The following is a 22754-nucleotide window of genomic DNA, read 5'->3' as shown; positions in this document are numbered from 1 at the left end:
ATGCAGGTATTATTGGTCTTCGGCACCTCAGGAGTAAATCCCTGATTGATGAAAACTGTTTTCCTCCCACTCACTGAGGGCTGCTTGATCTATACAGCTTCCTGGATGCAGTTCAGGCGCGTGCGTAGAACGCATACGACAAATGTTGATTATGATGATACTTACCAATACCTGGGAGGGCTCTAGCGAAATTTATTCATACATTGCGAGGAGTGTTTGAGCTAAGTAATGTCTTTCTTCAGTAAGATTTGTAGCTGGGACACCATCTTAAATAACAGTGGTTACTGGACCTCATGTCCAAAAACATAAGCTGCTAGCACAAGACATTGTATTAGTTAAACAAAGAATTGCTATAAAAACTGATGTCCAAGGTGGTGCCAAAATTCGCCAATTGTCTGTATGAAATGAGGAAGCGCTCCAAAGTGGGGTGCAATCTCAGAATTACAGATATAATGGTTGGAGGAGTACAGCTGCTCGAAGGAGGTCTCGCGAAAGAGAGTTTGAGAGATATTGGGCCTTGGTGAGCCATGGTTGGATGTAAAGATAAGGTAGGGAATATGCAGTTGGCCTCTTTTCTGCACACAGCCATGAGGAATGGTGTTGACAGGATGAGATGGAACTGGGTATGGGAAGATTAAACAACCTGTGTGGCAAAGTTGATTACCTTGTGCATGGGGACAGAATGCGTAAATTATTACGCACAGTCAAAGGCTACTAACGTAATCAAATGTACTCATTATCAGGGCATTGGTGAGAGATGTTGCTGACGGGAATGGTCAGTGGAAGCACATCTTTCAAATGATCGGAATCTGATATTTCACCACTACGTAAGTTATGGAGAAGAAAAACTGAAGATGTTTCAAGAAACTTGCATGGAAGAATATAGCAAAGAGATAGCAAATTTAAATATCAGGGTCCATATATTCCTGTCTCTGTAAAAGAACACGACAACCAAAAACGTTTACTATGCACTCCCTCAACAACATACCCAGGGTGAGGAAAATTCTAAAGATCCCTCAAAAGCAGTGATACTCAAAGTACGGCCCGGGGGGCGATTGCGGCCCTCCTGACCTTTCCATATGACCCCTTGATGAATAGCAGCACCAGTCGGCTGTTTACTTGACTCAGCTCTAACATCCGAATGGATGTAACTAAGACATCCTGCACCACTTAACTTTAGAAACAACTCAATTTTTTAAGGACATCTTACAACAAATGTGTAAAAATATGATAAAGTCTCTTCAATATTCAAAAACTTGTTTTTCTTTAACATGTAGAACCTTTTCACCTTAGTATATCCAATGATATCACTGCATTGAGAGGTATTTTTTGTTTTACATGATAGTTTCCAAACATGGATTTAGAAACCTTCGTACTTCCACCGACCCTGACAACAATGCCAATAGTGAACTAAGAGGCAAGTCAGTTGTAATGCGCACCCTGTGAGTAGCCTGGTTAGTGATTATGTAAGGACATCATTGTTTATTAAATTAAACACAAGAGAAGGAAAAGGAGGCAAACTAAAAAATAGAATTGTCTAAGGTCGCACAGTTTGGTCAAGTAGGGAAGCTGAGAGTGATCACATATTTTCTGGTTTTGCATTGTGCAATTCAGCCACTATATGTACATGCTTCGCTTCCCCTACATCCACCTTACAAACCCCATATCACCCGACTGCCACCCTGCTGGCATCAGTGCGACCCACGGTCACACCACAGACCATACTTTGTGGACCCTGGGAAAATATTTGAGAGTGCCCGTGTTCTAAAGCAACCGCCAGATGATAGATAATATGGCTACATTATACATGCCCCTATTACGCTGCGGAAACGGGGTGTCATTGGTTATTAGGACTTGATGCACACATCACTTTACCAGTCTCTCCTAGAAGAGCTTCCTATAATACATGGCCTAGAAGCAAGCTATGCATTGCACTTTAACCACACTGTAAATTGATTTTAAGTAAATAAATAAAAATAAAATAAAATTGTCTTGTGTTTGAACTTGAAATAAGAAAGCTTTTACCTTCATGGACTCACAGGTTGATTGAGCATGGAGAACTTTATGTTGGGGACTTTAGTTAGGTTCACAGTGCCAAAAGTGTAATCATTGCATTTTAAATAAGATTGACTACCACTCACCTTGCTTGTTTCGTGACTTTCGGGGTCGAAGGGTACCTGTTTGACCGCCAGTTCTCTGCCAGTGTCTGCATCGTAACACAGATAAACTTCTCCAAACGCCCCTCTGCCAAGTAGTTTGCCCAATCTCCAGTTCACAGGAGTCTGGGGTGCTGCAGTAAAACCAGTGCAATTTTTTAGAAAAATACATGTGATTTAGATCACAACATCATTCTAACTGCAAAACAGGCCTTGAGCGTACCCCGCAAATACTAACAATCTGCCTGTGTTTTGTGGTGATATAAAGACACTGGTATATATATCAATATACAATAAATGGTGCAACCCTCCATGTTTCTCTAGCACTACCCACATCCTGGTTAGCAATGTACTGGGAGAAGATCAGTGCGCATGAAAGTGATAGCATTTTTTTCTTAAAGTAGTCACTTTTTACTAACCAAATGAATTTTATGGTCAAGAAATGAAGGGGAAATGAAAAATCAATGTGAAGCGAGCTAAAATGCAAAGTCCTCATGATTACCCACACCGTCACCTCCCGCTGCAAGGCTTTATCAAAGGATTTCATCCCACACCCAAGTACATGTCTAAGGCTTTTCACTCCATCATTTTGAATAGTTAAATATTACATTAGTAAGAAAATGTTTGTTTTTCTCGTTACTGATTACATACTGACAAAAGTAATTAATTCCAAATCACAAATCATGTTCAGAATATCTTTGCCCACAAAATGGCGCAATATTTTGAAGTCGTGGAGGAAAAATATTTTGCCACCATTGAGTGTGCAAATGACAATGGGCTCTGTTATGTACCTTAAATCCACATTTTCAGTATTTAAACTCAAGAAAGAGCACATCAGATGAACACTACAGATCAGGCCTGTATGACTTCTTTTGGCTTACATTTACTTGGAAGAGGGGACAGGGATTTGAAGAAGGGGGCAGTCTGCTCGCAGCTGTGCCACCGCTTCTTCCTGGGCTCGTCATACTGGGCGGTGGCGAGCATGTTGTCCTCATTAAAGCTCCTCGTCCTGCTCGAAGAAACAATCTGGAAAAGATTATCCGGTGGTACGTAACTCCTTGGAAAGGTTCTGCGGCCTATGGGGTGAAAGGCACAAGGCGAACAATCAGTCAAACTGTACAGAGATTGGCCCTCTACTCTACACCCCTACGCTCAAGCGCAGCTCAATTGAGAGGAGAACAACATTCACTTGAATTTGCTTTTTGGTGCTGTATTGTTTATAATGTTTGACTTTTCACGTGACACAGCAGAATACCTAAGAGCATCAGCCTCTTCCTGACATGGTTTTAAGTATGAGCAGAGGTGGATGAGTATTTTGCAAACAGTGACTTTGCCACACCAGAGGGGAAGTCCAGTCTCTCATCAGGGTGATCCTCACAAGGGAGATCACATTATTTTCAGAGGTTGTCATGCTAATAGGTATAAAAAATGCCAAGTGGCTTAAAAAAACATGTCTCAGAGGGGAGGGTGTGTGTCGAGAAACATTGGGAACTAAGCAAGCAGGACAGTCTCCACCATACTGTTTCTGTCCTGTGTAACAGTGAGTAGCGTAACAGAAAATGATGGGCACCCCCTGCAGAAAATGATGGGGGGCCCCTGTGTCTCACATATATTACGGTTATTCAATGGCCTTGCACTGAATGTGAAATCCCTAAAGGCATGGGGGCCCTTAAATGGTTGCCCCTGCACTGCAGGACCTGCAGGGGCCTGCGTTATACCCCTGGTAACAGTACAAACAGAAAACACTTCATCACAACTGGTGAGAGAAGTTGATAAGCACTGGTAAGCAAGTTCGCACACAGCAAAGCAAGTCCACACACTGGTAAGCAAGTTCGCACATTGGTGGGCAAGTCTGCACACTGGAAAGCACATTCTCACAATGGTAAGCCAGTTCGCACACCGGTAAGCAAGTTCACAAACTGGTAAGCTCGTTCACACACTGGTAAGAAAGTCTGACACTGGTAAGCAAGTTTGCACACTGGTAATCAAGTTCGCACACTGGTTAGCAAGTTTGCACACTGGTAAGCAAGTTCTCACACTGGCAAGCAAGTGCACACACTGGTAAGCAAGTTCACAAACTGGTAAGCAAGTTCACAAACTGGTAAGCAAGTTCTTACACTGGTAAGCAAGTTGGCATAGTGGTAAGCACGTTCTCACACGGGTAAGCAAGTTCCCACACTGGTAAGCAAGTTCACAAACTGGTAAGCAATTTCTCACACTGGTAAGCAAGTTTTCAAACACTGGTTAGCAAGTTTTCACACTGGTAACAAGCTCGCATACTGGCAAGTAAGTTCACAAACTGGTAAGCAAGTTTGTACACTGGTAAGCAAGTTCGCACACTGGTAAGCAAGTGTGCACACTGGTAAGCAAGTTCGCACACTGGTAAGCAAGTTCGCACACTGGTAAGCAGGTTTGAACGCAGGTAAGCAAGTTTGCACACTGGTAAGTAAGTTCTCACGCTGGTAAGTAAGTAGGTACACTGATAAGCAAGTTTGCACACTGGTAAGCAAGTTTGCACACTAGTAAGCACGTTCTCACACTGGTAAGCACGTTTGCACACTGGTAAGCAAGTACAAACACTGGTAAGCAATTTCCCATGCCAAACAAAACACAGCATTGTGAAATAAACACAAACAACAGAATATATTCTGCTTGTATAATCGTAAAGCTCAGAACTCCCAAGAATTCAAGATGATTGGCTCAATGGCATTTGTCAGTCGTCCCAATACCTGGAACCAGTATCTGGCCAAAGAAGGGCAATCCCACAGCATATGGTGGAAACTAGCCAAGTCAGCAACAAGGCGTGTGCAGGAGGCATGGCTGAAAATGTTGCTCATTTTAGCAGAGGAGAAATTATGCAAAATGCTGAACTGATCTTACAATCCTTTATGGTACTCTTACCGTCGCTATAATCCTTACGACTCTGGGAAAGGTGGTACTGGCGAGGAAAGGTCCCTCCTTTTCCATACTTTTCATAAAGTGGAATTTCATAATCTGATTAGGGAGAAAATGAACAAGTTAGACAAATTACACATCCTTAAAAATTAGGAAAAAAAGCATCTCTCTGCTTCAAATCTGATGGACATACACAAGTACGCTATACAGTAGTGACAAATACATTTCTGAAGCATAAAATAATGTACATTGATGTTCATCCCCCTGCAAGTAAATATATTTATTGATATACTACCTCCTTAACATTACCGCTAGAATGCAGCCTACTGTGTTATACACTTTAGTTCATTTGTTGTGTGTCATTCATGCACGATTTTTATATAGTTTATGAACAGAAAATATATAAAGATTGTAACACACAAAATACACCAATTGTAAGACAAGTGCTTCCAAAAAGGTGGGACAACGAAAGAAATGGAATAAAGTCATGAGCTAAGTCTAGCAGTATTTGGAATACAAGAATAATGAATAAAAAAATAATGAACTGAAACGCTATTGTTCAATATTTTCTTCTGAGGTCAAAAACAGTACGTAACTAACACTCCTCCTAGACTCTCACGGGTGTTTACCCTTAATTTAGATGTGGATAGCAACTCCTATTACTGGCCTCATCCAAATTATAACGCATGTGGATTTACCACAGACTCTTTACTTTTCCTCTAGAAATTTCACAAGCTCCAAGAAGAAGAACCCAGGTAGGGTGGTGGGTGGGATGGCAAAATGGAAATAACAGGACACTGACTGCTAACCATGCGCAGTAGGGCTTGCCCACCAAATGGGGCTTTGGTCTCTGGCACACAGTCTGCATGCTGATCGCAGACTGTTCATAGTAGGGGCTTGCCCACCACGTAGCGCTTGTGTGTGTGGAGGGAGTGGGCTCTACGCATTGAGTGATGACTGTGCATAGTAGGGGCTTGCCCCACCTAATGGGTCTTAGTTCTCTGGAGGGAGTGGGCTCTACGCATAGTCTGCACTCTCTATGGTGACTGTGCATAGTCAGGGCTTGCCCACCTCATAGCTCTTGCATGTCTGGAGGGAGTGGGCTCTACGCACAGTCTGTGCGTAGTAAGGACTTGCTCACTTAATGGGGCTTAGATCTCTGGAGATAGTGGGCTTTACACACAGTCTGTGCAGACTGTTCGTAATAGGGGCTTGCGCACAGAACAGGGCTTCATAGTGTACTGGGAGTACAGTCTCTATCACTGTCGTAACGAAAATTGAGGGGGCCTCCCTGCACGGTACAAAGAGGGGCCCCCTCCAGGCTCTATCAGGAGCTCTCTGGCCAGAGTGCAGTGTCAAGGGGGCCCCCTGGAGCTTGGGGCCCCCCCGCACTGCGGGGGCTGCGGGGGCTTGTGTTAAGCCCCTGGTCTCTATAAAGAGCTATGCACAGTCCGAAGGCTGTGCTTTAAATTATTTATGTTCAATCTCTCCTAGTCTCGCAGGAACTGCTGCAACCAAATATATATATATATTATTATTTTATTTGTATTTTTTATTTTGACCAAAGGTGGGGTTTACTCCGGGACCCCTCACATGGCCCAGGGGGGTCAGGGTACCCTTACCCTGATCCCTTCTATAGGTTTTATATATAACGTTGTGTTTGTGTGGTGTAATGTGAGGGAATGACCGTGTTGTAAATGCTGTTTCTCATCAAGGCCTAACATACACTATAGGTCACCTATAAATAGCAGAGGAGATGCCCTCTAAGGGTTCCTCTTTCCAGGAATTGAAGCGGAAACCACAGTCTGCGTGATCTAAGAGAATGTGCTGACAATTCATGTAGGTTGTATATCCTCCTGCCTCTGTGCAAGGCATGGGTTTAAATATTATTTACTGCAATTCTCATTTGCACTTAGACTCAGCCAGTCTTTCAAAACTGCAGCAGCACAGCGACCAGGTTGATTTCCTACCTGGCCAGGCCAGCCACCAGCACAGTTTGAGAGGTAGTGTTTGCCTGTCTCATGCATGTCAAGCATTTGTTTCTGGCAGCTAAATGTACTTCTAAAGGGGAAATGGTCAACACAAAAGTTTCCTGTGAGACACTGCATACAGTATCAAATGACCAGCACTAATAGGTCACTTTATGTGCCCATGAAACTGCTAAGGTGGGAAAGTCCTCTCACCCAAGCCCACTGAGCCACAGCACAGCACCAGGAGCAGGTCTCTCAGAGAAGGATATGCTCTTCCCCCAAAGCAAAGTGGTCTGGCAACATATCTGAAAACAACAATGGTTCCTGCATTAAATTATCAGGAAAATTCATTTTTGAAAGGTTTTTGCAATCTAGGTAGAGTTAAAATAAGAGTAGGAAGGGGAATCAAGCAGTAAGCAGACATATCACAAGCCGTGGCAATATTGTGACAGTCTACTCAATAGAGAACTTTGGAGTATGTTGGTTGTGAAAAGTGCTCGGTGCTCAAACGTGGAAGACGCAGTGAGTAAATATATATATAAAGGGTTTAAATAAAAAGCTACTCTCAGACATATGCCCCATAAGCCGCCTCTCTGTTGAATCAGAATTATGTGTACAGAGGCAGACACGGATTTTCTTTAGAAGCTGAAGTTCGTGCCCAACCTACAAGTTCTTTGTATACACTTTATGTAGGTTTCCTCACTGCATGTATCACGTTTGAGCACCGAGCACTTTTCACAACCGACGACAGACTTGTTCCTTCCTTTTCTAATTTCTTAGTTATAGTTCTCTAGTGATTAAAAGATAACAATGTTACAGGGGCTCGCTGTACACCTAATTACGAATTGATTCCGCTTGTTTTATGGGTTTCTTGTTTTAATTCTACAAGGGAGTGAAAACATTATTGGCAGTACGACTTGGATATCAAACTTCCCACACTTGAGAGAAAAGAACTTTAAAAGGGGACGGTAGGAGCTTGGTCTACACAGTATCCCAAAGATACACTGAAAGATTCAGTTAAAGTTTTGCAGGCGGAGTACAGTCCATCAGGGTGGCAGAGGATATTACGCCTGCCACCCTGCCAGACTACCGCCTTCCAGATATAGAGATCACCACCGGCCATCGCCGAGATCGCTATACCTTGTCAGGAGATGCTGTCATGGCGTGTCCTATCAAGGTACAACATTTTTGGTGAATCGCTGTTGTCGGTTTAATGGCCCTTCACCAAACTTTACAAAAGTTTTTGTTTTTAAAAAAGAATCTCACAAATGGGGGGTTTGTTACTGAAAAACAAATAACTAATGACTCTGACACCAAAAGAGTTTCTTCCCTAGGTGTGGAGGGACAATATTCGTTTGTTTCTGGCCCTCCCTGGTGGTGATGGTCAGTAAAAAGGACATGATACCATTCACCTTAAATAGGGTGAACAGTCTAATGCCCTTCCTCTGACCGCCCTTACTCTGTCAGGTCATTGTAGGAAGCGTTCTGTCGACAGACCCAACGGAAAGCTGAGGGTCTGTCCAACACTAAATGAGGCGAGTGGACTGTCAGTTTGGCAGACAGAGCACTCCGTCGTGTTTGCGATGGAGTACCCTGTGTGCCAACCTCAAAATCATACTTTAAAACTCAACTTTTTTTTTAATTTGCACTTTACCCACAGTTCACAAATTAAGGGAAAGAGTGCCGGCAGGAAGAAGGTGAAGGAACAAAGGAGAAGGAGAGAGAGTTATACCAGACATTTATCCAGACCCACTCTTTACACAAAAACATGGCATTAGAACTAAGGGCCGGAATGCTAGTTCAGCGGCCCATGGGACTTCCGAACCCGTGGTGGAAGTCCGGTGGTGGTCATGGACTGCCGCACCAGTGGTTCGACTGCTGCATTACAAGTGCAGCGGTAGGACCATGATGGGACCGCCGCAACCACGGGGGATCCACGATACCCGGTGGTGGCACAGCGGTCCTAAGACTGCAATATGCTTGACAGTGCCGCTGCAGCACTGCCAAGCATTTTACAAGTTTCCTCCCGCCTCACTTATCACAGTGGTGAGCCTAACATGAAAAGTGAGGCGGGAAGGAAACAAAGGGGTCCCTGTGCCTTTGGGCCTGGGGATGCATGCAGGGGGGCACATGATGTGCCCTGCTGTGTGCATGCACTCCCTAACAGTCCATGTCGTGCAGGAACGGCCTTTGACATTCCCGTTGCAGTGCCTTTTTGGAAGGCACCGCGGCGGGAACACCAAAGGAACGCCTTCCAGACTACAAAAATACTTGTAATCTGGCAGATGGCCGGCAGTGAGCTTTGCCGGTGCTAGAGCAGAGCCGCGGCCCGCTCCCACACCGCCAAAGTCGTAATCAGTATAAAATGGGCCTACTTTAAGTTCAATACTGCAGGAAGACCCACTAGACTATTGTACTGTACTATCCATAGTCAAAGCTACCATACCCCTGGCTAGCCTGCAAAACTAGCGCACAAAGTATGATGGTTTCCGAACCCATTCCTAAAGGATAGATGTGCCCTCAAAAAATAGAAATACGAATAAATGAAAATATTATAGAAGAGGTACAGGGGCAGACTGACTCACCCAGAATGTTTACTGAAAAGTTGTCTTCTTTAGAGTCGGGATATCATATATTAATTACATGGATTGCCCTTCACAACAGCATGAATGCGTTCCAATGGGGTTTCCAACTCTGGTAAGAAGAACTTTCAAGCTGGGAAAGCAACAACGAGGAGCACTATGTCTACCATGTGGTCTGATTAAGGGTTGTTTTTAAATAGTCCCAGTACTGTGAACTCAACCTTTCATCCTTCTGAGGTTGATAAACGAGGCACTATCGGTTTAGATAATATTGATTACCTAACAATATTTTTTAGGTCTAATACGTTTATGAAAATAGTACCACTACATTTAACTCCTGTTCTTGGCTTCACGTTGTAAAGAAAAAAGACAAAAAACGTACAAACTCTTAACACAATTATCAATAGCCAACTGGGTTCTGCTGAGTAGAAAGAGTATGGGAGCACAGCATTGTCCACTAACTGTTAATCTGAAAAAGCAATTGTGGTGTTGGTGTATTATTCCAACACTGTCCTCAGAATAAACAGAAGGAAGGCTCCAAGTGGTAGGTTTCTCCAGTACAGTAAAGTCTGGAGATCCCTTTATTGCTGGACATGCATTTTTATGGAAATGCGAACCAGGCGGAATCCATTTTTTGTCACTACAGAGCTGAGAGTTAAAAAGATGAACACAAAATCCGCTTGTGCTGGACTTAAAAACAGACTAGATTTCAAGCCTGAACATTGGCTGCCCTCAGTTACCCAGACTGAAAACGGTCTGGTCAAGCGCGGATGGCCCATGTTTATTCTGAATGGCTGGCCAATAGCATGGTATTAAGTTAGTCAGGAAACTATGCTGGGGGCCACTGCTCTCTCAAAGTAGCCGAGATCACCTCCTTTACTGGGAGCTTGTTTCTGGGTGCAGCAGTTTCAATCATCTGACTACAGCAGAAACAGTGGCTAAGTGTTCATATGACTAGGACCCCCGTATTTCATTAAAAATTGATTTTGGTGACAAATGGGGGTGCATTTCAGGTGCTGCAAAGTAGTAACGCGTCGCCTTCCACCTCCATGTAGAACTAGAGGTCAGACGTACAAAAACTGGTCGCGATTTGAAACTAGCATTTTTGCGACCAGAAAATAATTTTACGGACCGTGCAGATTGGTCAGTTTGTAAAATTCCGAATTGCATTGGGTTGTAATCCGAACTCCTCATAATTATTCATGAGTTAGGTCTGCAAGTGCGACTACCTACCCACAGTATAATACTCAGTTTTGCAGGCTTTCTAGTAAGAACGACCTCAGCCTTATGAATATCCAACTCATTTACCAAACTTGTAGCTGCATCCTGTACAAGTGTAATGTAGATTTTAATCTGAGACAAAATAGGTTGCAGTTCTATGCGGCATAAAGAGCTTTGTCTATATGTGGGACAGGCACTGCTCCAGAGCCCTCCCTGTGGGGTCCATATGTATTTGTGAGGAAGCAACGGTCTGTAGAATAATATAGTGCAGAGTAAAGGGGTCTAGCGACAGCTGTACTGTCTAGTCGCAGATAAACATCCACGTAGGGTAAAGACTGCTCTCCTTCCATCTGTGCTGCTGCCAGGAAAAACACCATAAGCCACTTTAGTAGCACTGCAGTGTCATGTGTTTGCCCCTGAAAGTTTCAGCAACAGCAGCTGGATAAATAACCATTATGATAACAGCTGTGTGGAAAGCAAGCACTATTTTCTGTGGAAGCACACAATTTCTGCTCAATCAAAACACGCAATCCTGGCTCCCAAAATGTGGACGGAGCCAAAGTATTGTCCATTGATGGTCATATAATTATCTGACAACAGCCACACTGCCAAGCCAGAGCATAAAAACGGTACCTGCCAATCAATCACACTGCTATGCAACATCCAAGGCCCATACCTGCCAACTTGAAGAACAATCTCACCGTGTGATGAGGCGGTGGGGCCTTGAAGGGGGTGGGGTCTCGTGCCGAGAAGTACCTACAGAGGCACTTTGGAACCCTGCCCCGCCCCCAAGTCCCCACCTCTCAAAAAGTAAAAAAAAAAAAAAAAAAAGCTTGCTGAGGCTGGTGCCGATGCCCTGCGGTGTTTTCACACCCCTTATTGGACGTCAGCAATTCAAAGCCTCGGAAAATGAGCTGGAAAATTACTATTTACAGTGGTTTTCAGCTCGTTTTCCCTGCCACTGTTTAATATCGGCTCCGCACTGGGATACCTTGAGATGGGAGCGGACACTGGGTGTCACGCGAAGGCACCGTGTGAGTAGCCAGGTATGAAGGCCCATGTGTCACAGTGGATACTGTCGTTGGCAACAGAGATCACAGAGCTCCAGACATTATTTAATTTCAGCCGAATAACCAATTTATCATCTTTGTACATTTGACACTCCAAGGGTAGTGACAGAAAGCAGTGAAGGAGCTGTTTACTTTTTAATTTACTTTGTCAGGTGTTTTATTGCTTATCACCCAGGATACTGATGCTTTAAAACTGACAAATAAATATCTTGTTGCCTGCTGATTTTGATTATTCTCTGTCCAGTAAGACACTATTTATCAATTTGCGAAGCACATGATTCTACCTAAGATGTATTCGAATCCGCACTTGGGGCCATATGTACGTAGCCGAATACCGGTCGGTAACGGCCGATTTTCGGTAATTATACCGTTACCGACCGGTATTTAGGCTTTTGACATATAGGGGGCTCATTTCTGTATTCGGTAATTTACCGAATCGGTAAAATTACCGAATCGGTAATTTTACCGATTCGGTAAATACCGAATACAGAAATGAGATGTAGGGGGAGTGTGTGGTGGGTGTGGGGAGTCGTTATTTACCACCAACTGTAAGTTGGTGGTAAATGACAAATGACTCAGTAAATGCATTTTTTAGCCCTTAGATGTGTGCAATGTGGCAGACACACATGCCCTCAGGGCATGTATGTGTGCCAGATGTGCACACATGCAGAAATCAGGGGTACAACAGGGTGTCAATGTGACACCCTGCCACCCTTGCTTAAACTCCCCCCATTACCGATTCGGTATTTACCGATTCGGTAATGGTAACTGGCTTCCCATTGATTCCTATGGGCCTCCTGGCCCATAGGAATCAATGAGATACAGGTTGCCATTACCGAATCGGTAAATACCGACTCTAAAATACCGACACCTACCGATTCGGTATTTTTTTTCCTACATTACATTTACCGATTCATAAATACCGAATCAGTAACATTCGGTATTTATGAAGTGGTAAATGTAATTCACCTACATAAGGCCAAACGTCACATATGACAAACCTCTTGTGGAGGTTTCATTTATACCTCCTCAGGTCACCCCGCCCCCCTTTTAGAGGCCCCTGCATTTTTCATCACATATAAACCAGAGTCCTCAACCAAAATGGCCGCCACATTTCTGCCTCAAACCTGTACAAACTATTGTGATTTTAGAATTCATGCCTTATTCATTTCTGCATTAATGGCATTGAGGACGTAGAAGGGAAAAAAACAGTTTCACAGAAAGAGGCCTGGAGGCAGGGTGCATGGAGACGTGTTTATGACTTCCACGAATCTGCTGCTCAGTTTGTCAAGCATATGACACACATTTCCTTTAGGCTGTTCCTACAATTTATATATTTTTTTGATTTATTTGAAATATTGTACTCGTCAGTATGCTTTATATTATACACAGAACAAAAGATGAAGTTGAGTTCATCTCTGTAATCAGTATTTACCTCGAGTCCGACAGGCACTGCTCTTAGGCTTGGTTCTTTATTGTGCTACTTTTGCCAAACATGTGTTTTCAAAATACAGGCACATTGCCACCAGGGAAGGTTCTAATAGTCAAAACTGCAATCGTTTCGTACAAGTTTCCATGACCTCATGTACTTGAGAATTATGCTTGGTAATGCATCAAACGTTCCAGTCTTTAACTTCCGTCAGTTTAAGCATGTTATTCATTCCTATGGCTCTCTGCTGCCAGCAAAAGAACCAGTAACACAAGCCAGCCATTTCACTGCTGTCAATCACCCACAAGTGGCTGCAAGAGAAAAACCATTGACCGGAAGCTTTCATTCAGCGTATAGCATCGCCATCAAAGTGCGTCAGCAGCGACGCACTCCTCCTTAATGTCTCGTGTGCACAGGTCATCAAAAGGCGCGAAAGAGAAGCTCAGGTGGTGGTGGGGAGGCAGAGAAAGGTCTCAGGCACAGAGGCGATTGGACATGAGGAAGGGCACTTCCTGCTTTACACAACCTCACTGAGGTGAGTACAAATATGTTGCTATCCACATATCATTAGGATTTAGTCCTGCAGCTGATTGCTATTTTGTAGTGGATGTTGTAATGAAGTTGACTTAATTACCAGTGTACTTGGTGAGGTGAACCTCAAATTAAATACAGATTTGTGTGACTGTGACACACATCCCAAGTCAAAAAGGAAGATCATCCTGGACTCATTCTAGCGTCATCCGATGACTTCAGCCAGGCTATTCCTGTAATTATCTGGGGAAGTCATCCCAAGCCATCCTGAAGTCTGCCCACAGGGCAGAATATTTAAATGAGATGACTCTTACTGTAATCACAAAAACTACTCCAGGATGGTGTCCTGATTACTTCAATTAAAAATGCGTGATGATCCTTTACACCTCCAAGAATACTAATTGACAACTTCAGGATGAGTGTGAATTACTCCAGGATGGTGTCCTGATTACTTCAATTAAAAATGCGTGATGATCCTTTACAACTCCAGGAATACTAACTGACAAGTGCAGGATGAGTTTGAAATACTACCGGATGATTTCAGGACAACCTCATGGTTACTGTCTACAACCACTGGATGATTTGCTAATATCTTCAGAATTATTATGCATTACTGTAGTATGATTTTATGACAACTTCAAATTGGAGTTAATGTACACAAGGGTATTGGGAAAACACTACGGTACATCACCTCATCACTGCCTAACAACCAAGAGTACTCAGTGGAATTATTTAGAAGTAATCCCAATTCGTAACATCCAAGAGTATCCACTGGATGGGCACTCTTGGCTATTGCTTAGGTGTCTTTAGTACTATAACTGAGCGTGGTGATGGATTGTGTAGCTGTATATAGTCACAGTGTTACATGTGTGTAGTTAGTAAGCCATGCAGTAAAGTGTTCTAAATCCCAGTTGGCAAATAGTTTAATTATTGTTCTGACGCTTTGTTTAAGAATGGGATTTAAGTGCAAATGGATATTGAACTCTGCAGCTATATGGTGTGAGAGGATGTTCATGTGGAAAGTCTATGTGGATAGCAGATGCTGACTGCAAAGAGGAGATATTAACATATGTAGTGTGGAACAAAAAGGCATGTGACTTTAGGTGTATACGTGTCATGCTAAGGCCGAATACATAGAGTTGAGTACTGTTTGTGAATGGTAGAACAGTGCAGCACTGGATAGAAGAGTAAGGATAAGGCGTGTGAAATATGTTGTGCAGTAAATTTGGACAGATGATTTGAAGAGTGCTTGTAAAGATAACAGGGCATAGTGGATGTTGAGACTGGATATGGAGAGCTTCTATGAAGAGCATATCTGAAGTGTGGGCTAGCAGCAAGATAGCAGTTCTAAGAGAAAAATAGAGTACGCATTTGGAGGCTATAGAGGAGTAGAAGTGGCGTGTCAGTAAATGTTTAGTGGAAGTGGAAAGCTCCTATCATGGAAGAAGAGTGGATGTAGAAGATGAATTTAATGGCTAGAAGATACCCACAGAGGGAACTTAAATGGTGTTAGCAGCGGTCATAATGCTTTGAGAATGAAAAGGGCTGGGAGTTGGTGAGGTTTGTATTTAGCAGATAAGATGGTGGAGAGTGGATGTAGTGCACCAAGAGCAGAAGTGGTGTTTGGAGTGGCTAGAGCAAGTGTCGAGAACAGATGTACAGGGTTCAGAGAGGATACAGTACTTGGAGAGTGGATGCAGAAGGCTTAGATTGGATATGTGAGATAAACAACAGATGTAGATGGTGGATACAGAGGGTGAACAATGTACATACACAAGCAGTGCAAGTGTTGGGTAGAATACAATTATGGATGGTAGAAAGCGAACATGCAAATAAAGTGTGAATGTAGGGAACGCATGTACAGAGTGTAGCACTCATGTGGAGGACAGATATACAGTGTTTAGTAATCGGGTGTTATGTGTAGATATGAACAGTGGAAGTGGAACATGGATAGAACATGTGGGGTGTAGAATGCAGACAAGAGAAAGTAAATGGTGAAGATAACAAGTGATGGGTGGGAAGAGACCAACGAGGGTAAGAAACTTATTTGGAAGGTAAAGAGCGTATGACAGGGTGACAAGCACAATTGGCGGCTGGAGAGAGCATGTGCAGAGTACTATACGAGGGCTGATGTAGAGAGTGAATGTGCTGGGTAGAGAGTGTATATGGCAGACAGTTTATGTATGTCATTGGTGGAGATCCTGTGTGGGAGTAGGATAAACAGTGTGGGTGTTGGAAGTAGAGGGCTAAAAGCCCATGTGGTGCACTGAGAGAAGATCTAATGTTCAGAGGGAGGATGGGCGAAATAGATCATGGATATGGCGAGCCAATGCAAATGACAGAAAGAGGAGGTGAGGCTTGGAGAATGGGTAGAGAGGGTTACAGTGGATGTTTAGGATGGAGAACACATTCAGATGGTGGAAAGAGTGACAATGAGGGAGTTGCGTAGAGAGGCATAAAGTGGAGTAGAGTGTTGTAGAGTGGAGCGATAGTGTCTTAGGGTGGAATGGCACAGAGTGTTGTAGGGTGCAGTAAAGTGAGGTGGAGTGGCATAAAATGGAGTAGAGTTTTGTAGAGTGAAGTGGCGTAGAGGGTCATAGAGTAGAGTTGCATAGAGTGCAGTAGATTGTTGTAGTGTAGAGTGGAGTAAAGGGTTGCAGAGTGGAGTGTTGAATAGTGGAGGGGCATGGAGAGTCATTGAGCAGAGAAGTGAGTCAGAATGGAGTGGAGTAAAGTGGCGTAGAGGGAGTTTAACAGAGTGGCAGTGTCGTGGAGTGGCAGAGAGGGTTGTTAAGTGCAGTAGAGTGGTGTAGAGTATAGTGAAGTGTCAAAGATTGGAGTATCAAAGTAGAGAGTGGTTGCAAAAAATATAGGAGCGTGAGTGGAGGGGTGTATAAGAGTGGTATGTCGTGTAGTGTCAGAGTGGAGTGGCATGTTGTAAAGTAGAAGGGAGTGGAGTGGTGTGTGGTAGAGGGTTGTGTGGTAGAGGGGAGGGGCATGGTGTTGTACAGAGTAGAGTGGTGTAGCGTGGAGTATGCCTGGTGTGATGGTGCACTGCCTGTACAGTCAACACATTTGCAATTTAAATGACTATTACATTTGCTAAGGCATACAGTTTTACTGATTTAAAGTATACAGTGCACAAAACAATGTGTGGAAGTGTAATCTCCTAGTGTACTGAATTGTTCTAAATCATATTGAAATATTTGTTTCCACCATACTTCAAAGAATTACAAAAAATGTGCTTCATTTGTGCTTTCCTTAATCTGATATATTGAGTTGTGTGCAGAGGGAAGAGAGCAAGTGAACGGTTGAGAGAAAAACTATAGTGTAAAGAGTAGATAAATAGGGTGGCAATGGCTTGTAGAGGGTGGAGAGCACATGAGCAGTATAGAGAAGATGCCTGATGTGGACAACAATGTGCATGGTAGAGATCGGATTTGGTGAGTGGAGATTGAAGATAAAAGGTTAGAAAGTGGAATTACACAGGAGTATGGGCAAGGGAGTAGCCAGAAAATTAAAACACCCCCCCACTTTGAACCAAAACTCTTATGAGACCAAGCAAGTGAAGCAAGTCATCGGGACCATCCCAGAAAGACTTGCTTGTCTCTTGCATCCAAGCACCTTTCCATTCATCAATTCATTCTTCCATCCACTTGCTGATTATCATCATTTCACCTTTACATTCTGTCTTCCATCCAATATTCTGTCCTTCACCATTCCGTCCATCCATATACCCATCTACATGCAAACCTATTCATCCATCTTCAAACCTATCCACAAAACATATCTATCCCTTCACTCAGTCATCCATCATTTTACTTGTCTATCCCCACTTCCATCCATCCACCCTTTTCTCATATATCTATCCTTTTACTCCATCCATCCTCCCTTTCACTCATTCATTGACTGATCCACCCTTTTACTCAGAGATCCATCCTTTCACTCATCATTCCTCCCTTTTACCCATCTATCCTCTCATCCATTCATATACCCTTTCACTCACTCATCCACCCATCCTTTCACTCATTCATCCATCCATTCAGCCTTTCACTCATCATCTGTCTACCACTTAATACAGCCAGCCATCTACCCTTCCTTCATGTATCCATGCATACATCCATCCATTCACGGTTTCATTTAGCCGATCCATTCATCCATCCACTTAGTCCTTCCATTTACTATTTCCCTCATCCATCCAGCCTTCCTCTCATCTATCCATCCATCCATCCTTTTACTCATCCATCCATTTTTCCTTCACTCATTCATCCATGCATCTATCCATCCACCTCTTCACTCACACATCCCTCCATCCATCATCCATTTACCTTTTAACTCATCCATCTTCCTTTTCACTTATCCATCAATCCACCCTTTCATTCAGCCACCCATCTCTTCACTCATCCATTCACCCTTCCACACATTGCTCCACTCATCCATACACTTTTACTCATCCATTCTTTTGCTACCTCATCTATCCACCCTTTTCATTGATCTATTCATCCACCCTTCCATCCAGCTATCCATATATTCTCCCTTTCACTCATCCATATATCCACCAATTAACCCTTTAACTCAGTCCATTCATACATCCACTCACTGATCCATCCATTTATCTTTTGACTCATCGATGCATCCTTTTACTCACTCATGCAGCCTTTCTCCCATCATCAATCCAGCATTTCAATCATCCATTCTTACATTCGTCTCACTCATTCATCCATGCATCTATCCATCCACCTTTTCACTCACACATCCATGCTTTGACTCATCCATCAATCCTTTCACTCTCATCCACCCTTTCACCCTACCTTCATCTATCCTCCCTTCCTTGCAACCTAGCCATCCATCCTTTCAACCTGGCCATCCATCCATTCTTTCATTTAGCCACCCTTTCACTTACTCATCCATCCTTTCACATATCCACCCATCCTTCCTTTCACTACTCCATTCTAACATCCATCCTTTCACTATTTCATCTATCCATGCATCCCTTCACTCATCCACCCCTCCACCATATCACTGATCCGCCCACCTTCCCTGTACCGAGTTGCAAACAAAAGAACCCCACACTTCCTGCATCTGGTAAAACAGAGGGTTGACAATTAACACCACTGAAGAATAGGTAACATAATGCGAATGAACAGTCTATGTGGCGAGTAGAGAGCGCATGCAGGGGATGGAGACCAAGTGTCCGGAGTGTGCAGTTTGTAAAGCAGACGCAGAGCCGGACTTGAACAGAAAATAGACCCAGGCAGTAAAATTAAAGTGGCCCCGTAAATCAGCTAGTTAAAAATTGGCCCACAGTTATAAATAGGGCAGTTTTGACCTTGTATAGCCATTTGTATAGGTTATTTACACTGTGTATTGGGACCCACATTCGTTGTGCTTGCTGCATGCAATGTGGTACTAACTGGGAAAGCAACAGTAAACAGTGGCCCACCAGAACCACAAAACCAGTCCACAAACAGCCTAAATAATGCCCCACATTCTGACCTATCAGATCAGCCGTTGTGGCACTACCAGGCCAGTCCGACCCTGAGCAAACTTGAAAGGGTAGTAATATAAAGGACGACTATCCGGAAAATAGAGCAAGGGTTCAGGAGGAAGAAAGCAAGCTTCACCGGGACGAGAGGGAAGTGTTGAACCTGCTGGGTGGAGAGGTGAAGAAAGATGCATAGGAAAAAAAAGATGAAAAGCGTATTTTTGTCTCGAGTGTGAAAAGAGAATGATTAGTTATCGGAGAGAATGGAAACACGCAAAAAAAAAAAAAAAAAACACAAGACCGAGAGAGGAGTCCTCGACCCCTACTTAAAGTGCAACCCTGGTCAATCTCTCACCTTGGGGGGGAGGGGAATTCAGTGCCTTATTTGCCTTTGTTTCTCCCTGCTATTGCGACTACACTCATTCCCTTCCTGCCAGAGCGCTACACTCGAATTCAAACCAAGCACCTTCCTCTGTTTGCATCTGAAATGAGAAAGAAAGCGCCATTTCTTGTCCTGGAGCAAGGTAAGCGCAGCTCGGAAGGATCGGCATTTCCCCTTGTTTGAGCAGCAGCACAAAGAACACACACGAGCCGCCTGTGGTCGAGTAGCCCGATTGCAGGTCTGGACACACAATCCTCCTGCTGATTGGCCGAAATGGCCTGTAGGCGGACAAAGGTCACAAAGGTTGGTTGCAGGAAAGGCCGTTTCCATTTGTCAACCAACTTTATTGAAAACTCAAGAAAGGCTAGAAGACAGCGCTGCCGTTCTGAACGCAGCGAGAAGAATGCACATTTTCAAAATCATAATCCATTATACTCTTGAGGTCCATTAATGAAATATTCACTTCATGAGAGTGAAAGGGTTTTTGGTATAATAATTAACAGTCCGCATAAAGCTATAACAATGATATTGAGTTAAACATCTATCGTGAACCTCATTAGGTATGGCTGTTATTTCACTGCTACGATATCTATAGTTCAATTAAAACGTGACACATTTTGCTTTTCGAAAGCTTTTAAACTTTCAATAGAAAGTTCTGTTATTATTTATATACCAGAGGTGCCACAGGTATATGTATAAAAATATGCATATAGGCAGGGCCACTGGAATCATGCGATTCTGCAGTCACTGTATTTTTTTGGGCTAATTATAGATTTGCGGCATTTTTTTTTGTTGCATCTTTTATATAGCGCGAACTGGACCCGAAGGTATTGGAGCGCTGTACATGAGCACCGTATTTACATTACATATTCAGGCACAGGGAGATTAAGTGATTTGCCCAGAATCAGAGGTGCAACTAGAGCCAAATTTCGGGGGGGGGGGCTAAGAAAAAATTTCGGGGGGGGGAGGGTGAATCTTTTAAGCCATATCCTCCCGGGCCACACATGAGGGGGGGGGGGCTGAGGCCCTTTGAGTCCAATGGGTGTTGCGCGCCTGCCCAGAATCACAGGATGTGGACGCGACCTCGAGGCTCGAACCCTGGTTTCCTGCACCAAAGGGGGCAGCGCAGCTGACGGACCACATCCCCTCCACATCCCCTCCCCTTTGCCAAATAATCCATCATTTGCTAATTAATCTGCAGATTTTAACAAAAACAATCTTCTTTATAACTCAAATGGATCAAACATTTCTAAAAATGTGGCAATGTGTTAGAACTTTGTGGAAAGCCCTTTGCAAAGGTTAACTGGGCATCTTTAAATTGTTTATTTTTGTGTTTGGTTGTTAAGCTGGTACTAATGAGGTCAAACGTTTGCCCAGACAGTATTACCATATGTATAAATTACAAACTAATGAAGTAATCCTGTACAAAAATGTGCTGCGCCATGCCTCATAATTTACCTTTTCTTGACACATTATTTAGTTAACGGTGCCAAATAATTTAGTGCTACCCTGTCGCATGATTTCAGTAGCCTTACATACAGGTAGGATAGTCCATTGGATTCATGTGCCTGTTGAAGAGAAAAACCTCGGGTCCTCTGCTGGTCCTATGCCTGCCCCCCAAGGAAGGCCTAAAAACTGCCCAAAGTCTTGGCAAATTAAATTCACAGTATGGAAGGGGGACGGTTCATTGCCCAGTCACTGCACAATTAATTGTGACTAGCAGTCCTCTTGTAATAGCAGGTTTAAAAATCTTTTATGCCAAGCGTGGAAGATTCCTGTGAGCGGACACCAGAACGATGAGTTGTCTAATAAAGCCCGTTGTCTTGTGTACTCGGGTCCATAGTTTCCCAGGAAGAGGTACACCAGGCCTATATCACCATTCCCAATCCAAGATAGTGGGTTAAGCAATTCAAGATGTTGAAGCAACTTGGCCAGCTGTTTCAAGACCTTGGAAAAGGCTGGAAAGAGGGTGATAGAGCGCTAAATCTTTAGCTTATTAGGATCCAGGCTAGCTTTTTTCATGAGTGAAATGAAGATGCCTTTCTTGTAAAGCTGACTAACAATGCTCATGTTAAAAGAGGAGCTGATAGCAGTGCAACGAGTTGGGGCAAGAACAGGCATCAATTATTTTAAGGTAGAGGGAGAACATGGATTATAGAGTGATCCTGATTTCAGGTTGGATAGTGCTGAGATGGCCCCTGCCATGGAGATATCAGGAAGCTGGCTCAGCGAGATATCCTAGAGGCTTCTGGGCTTGTCTCCCTTAATGAGACTTGCAGTGTGTATGTGTTTGTGTGTGTGTGTTGATTTTGCTTTGAAATAAAAGAGGGCCACGTTCTTCCTAGTGCTTTTGAAGGCATCACCATGGTGGCATGACTAATAGGATCCAGCAAAGATTGGTTTACCTTAAAAAGGTCCAAGAGGGTTTCAGTGAAGATGCCAGATGGGAAGCAACAAAATATGTTTTAATGGCAAGGAGGCCAACTTTGAAAAGATGTTATTGATTTTTAATTAGGCATGTGATCTGATTGTTAAACCCCATTCATGGGCAATGGAGCAGTTAGGGGCTATGGGCCACGGCTGTGTGTAGGCTGGAGTCATTTTACTCTATTGTCCCAGGGCCCATTCTACTATGACTCTGCAAAACTGGGCAAACTACAACCTTTTCAACACTAGCTTCTCGGTGGTAGCAATGGTGAGCAGTCACAGGCTTCTCATGGAGGTAAGTTTGGTGGCACACAGGTTCAGCACTCAACACTACACCCAGCCATGCAATAATGTGATTGTCCAACCCAGTGCTACTCTTATGGAAAAAACAGGTACTTTATTCTACATTAAGGCACAATACAGACGGACACATTTTTGTTAGGCTCCGGGAGATTAAGTGATATGCCCAGGATCACAGTATTTTCAGCCTCCCTGCCGAGGCTCGAACCAGATACCCATCTCAGAGGTCGACCATATGCCTTTACCACGCATGCCATGACAACGCAAAGGCGTGCACGGTGAATGCATAAAGTTTGTAAAAGTGTT

The 22754-nt window shown here is 43.5% G+C and overlaps 1 protein-coding gene across 3 annotated transcripts in view; it reads right to left on the bottom strand.

Moving 5' to 3' along the window:
* Positions 1-22754, bottom strand: part of LOC146796342 (mitogen-activated protein kinase kinase kinase 3-like) — a 436047-nt gene that overhangs the window by 48918 nt on the left and 364375 nt on the right. For all 3 annotated transcript variants that reach the window (XM_085628867.1, XM_085628866.1, XM_085628865.1), the window contains exons 11-13: positions 5058-5150; positions 3038-3232; positions 2142-2290 (exon numbers count right to left, since the gene is read on the bottom strand). In XM_085628867.1, the coding sequence (XP_085484993.1) occupies positions 2142-2290; positions 3038-3232; positions 5058-5150 (437 nt within the window). The remainder of the gene's footprint in view (positions 1-2141; positions 2291-3037; positions 3233-5057; positions 5151-22754) is intronic.

Source organism: Triturus cristatus, chromosome 10 (genome assembly GCF_964204655.1).
Source record: "Triturus cristatus chromosome 10, aTriCri1.1, whole genome shotgun sequence".
Lineage (NCBI taxonomy): Eukaryota > Metazoa > Chordata > Amphibia > Caudata > Salamandridae > Triturus > Triturus cristatus.
The sequence above is the reverse complement of the archived record's forward strand: the minus strand, read 5'-3'. Positions and strand labels throughout refer to the sequence as shown.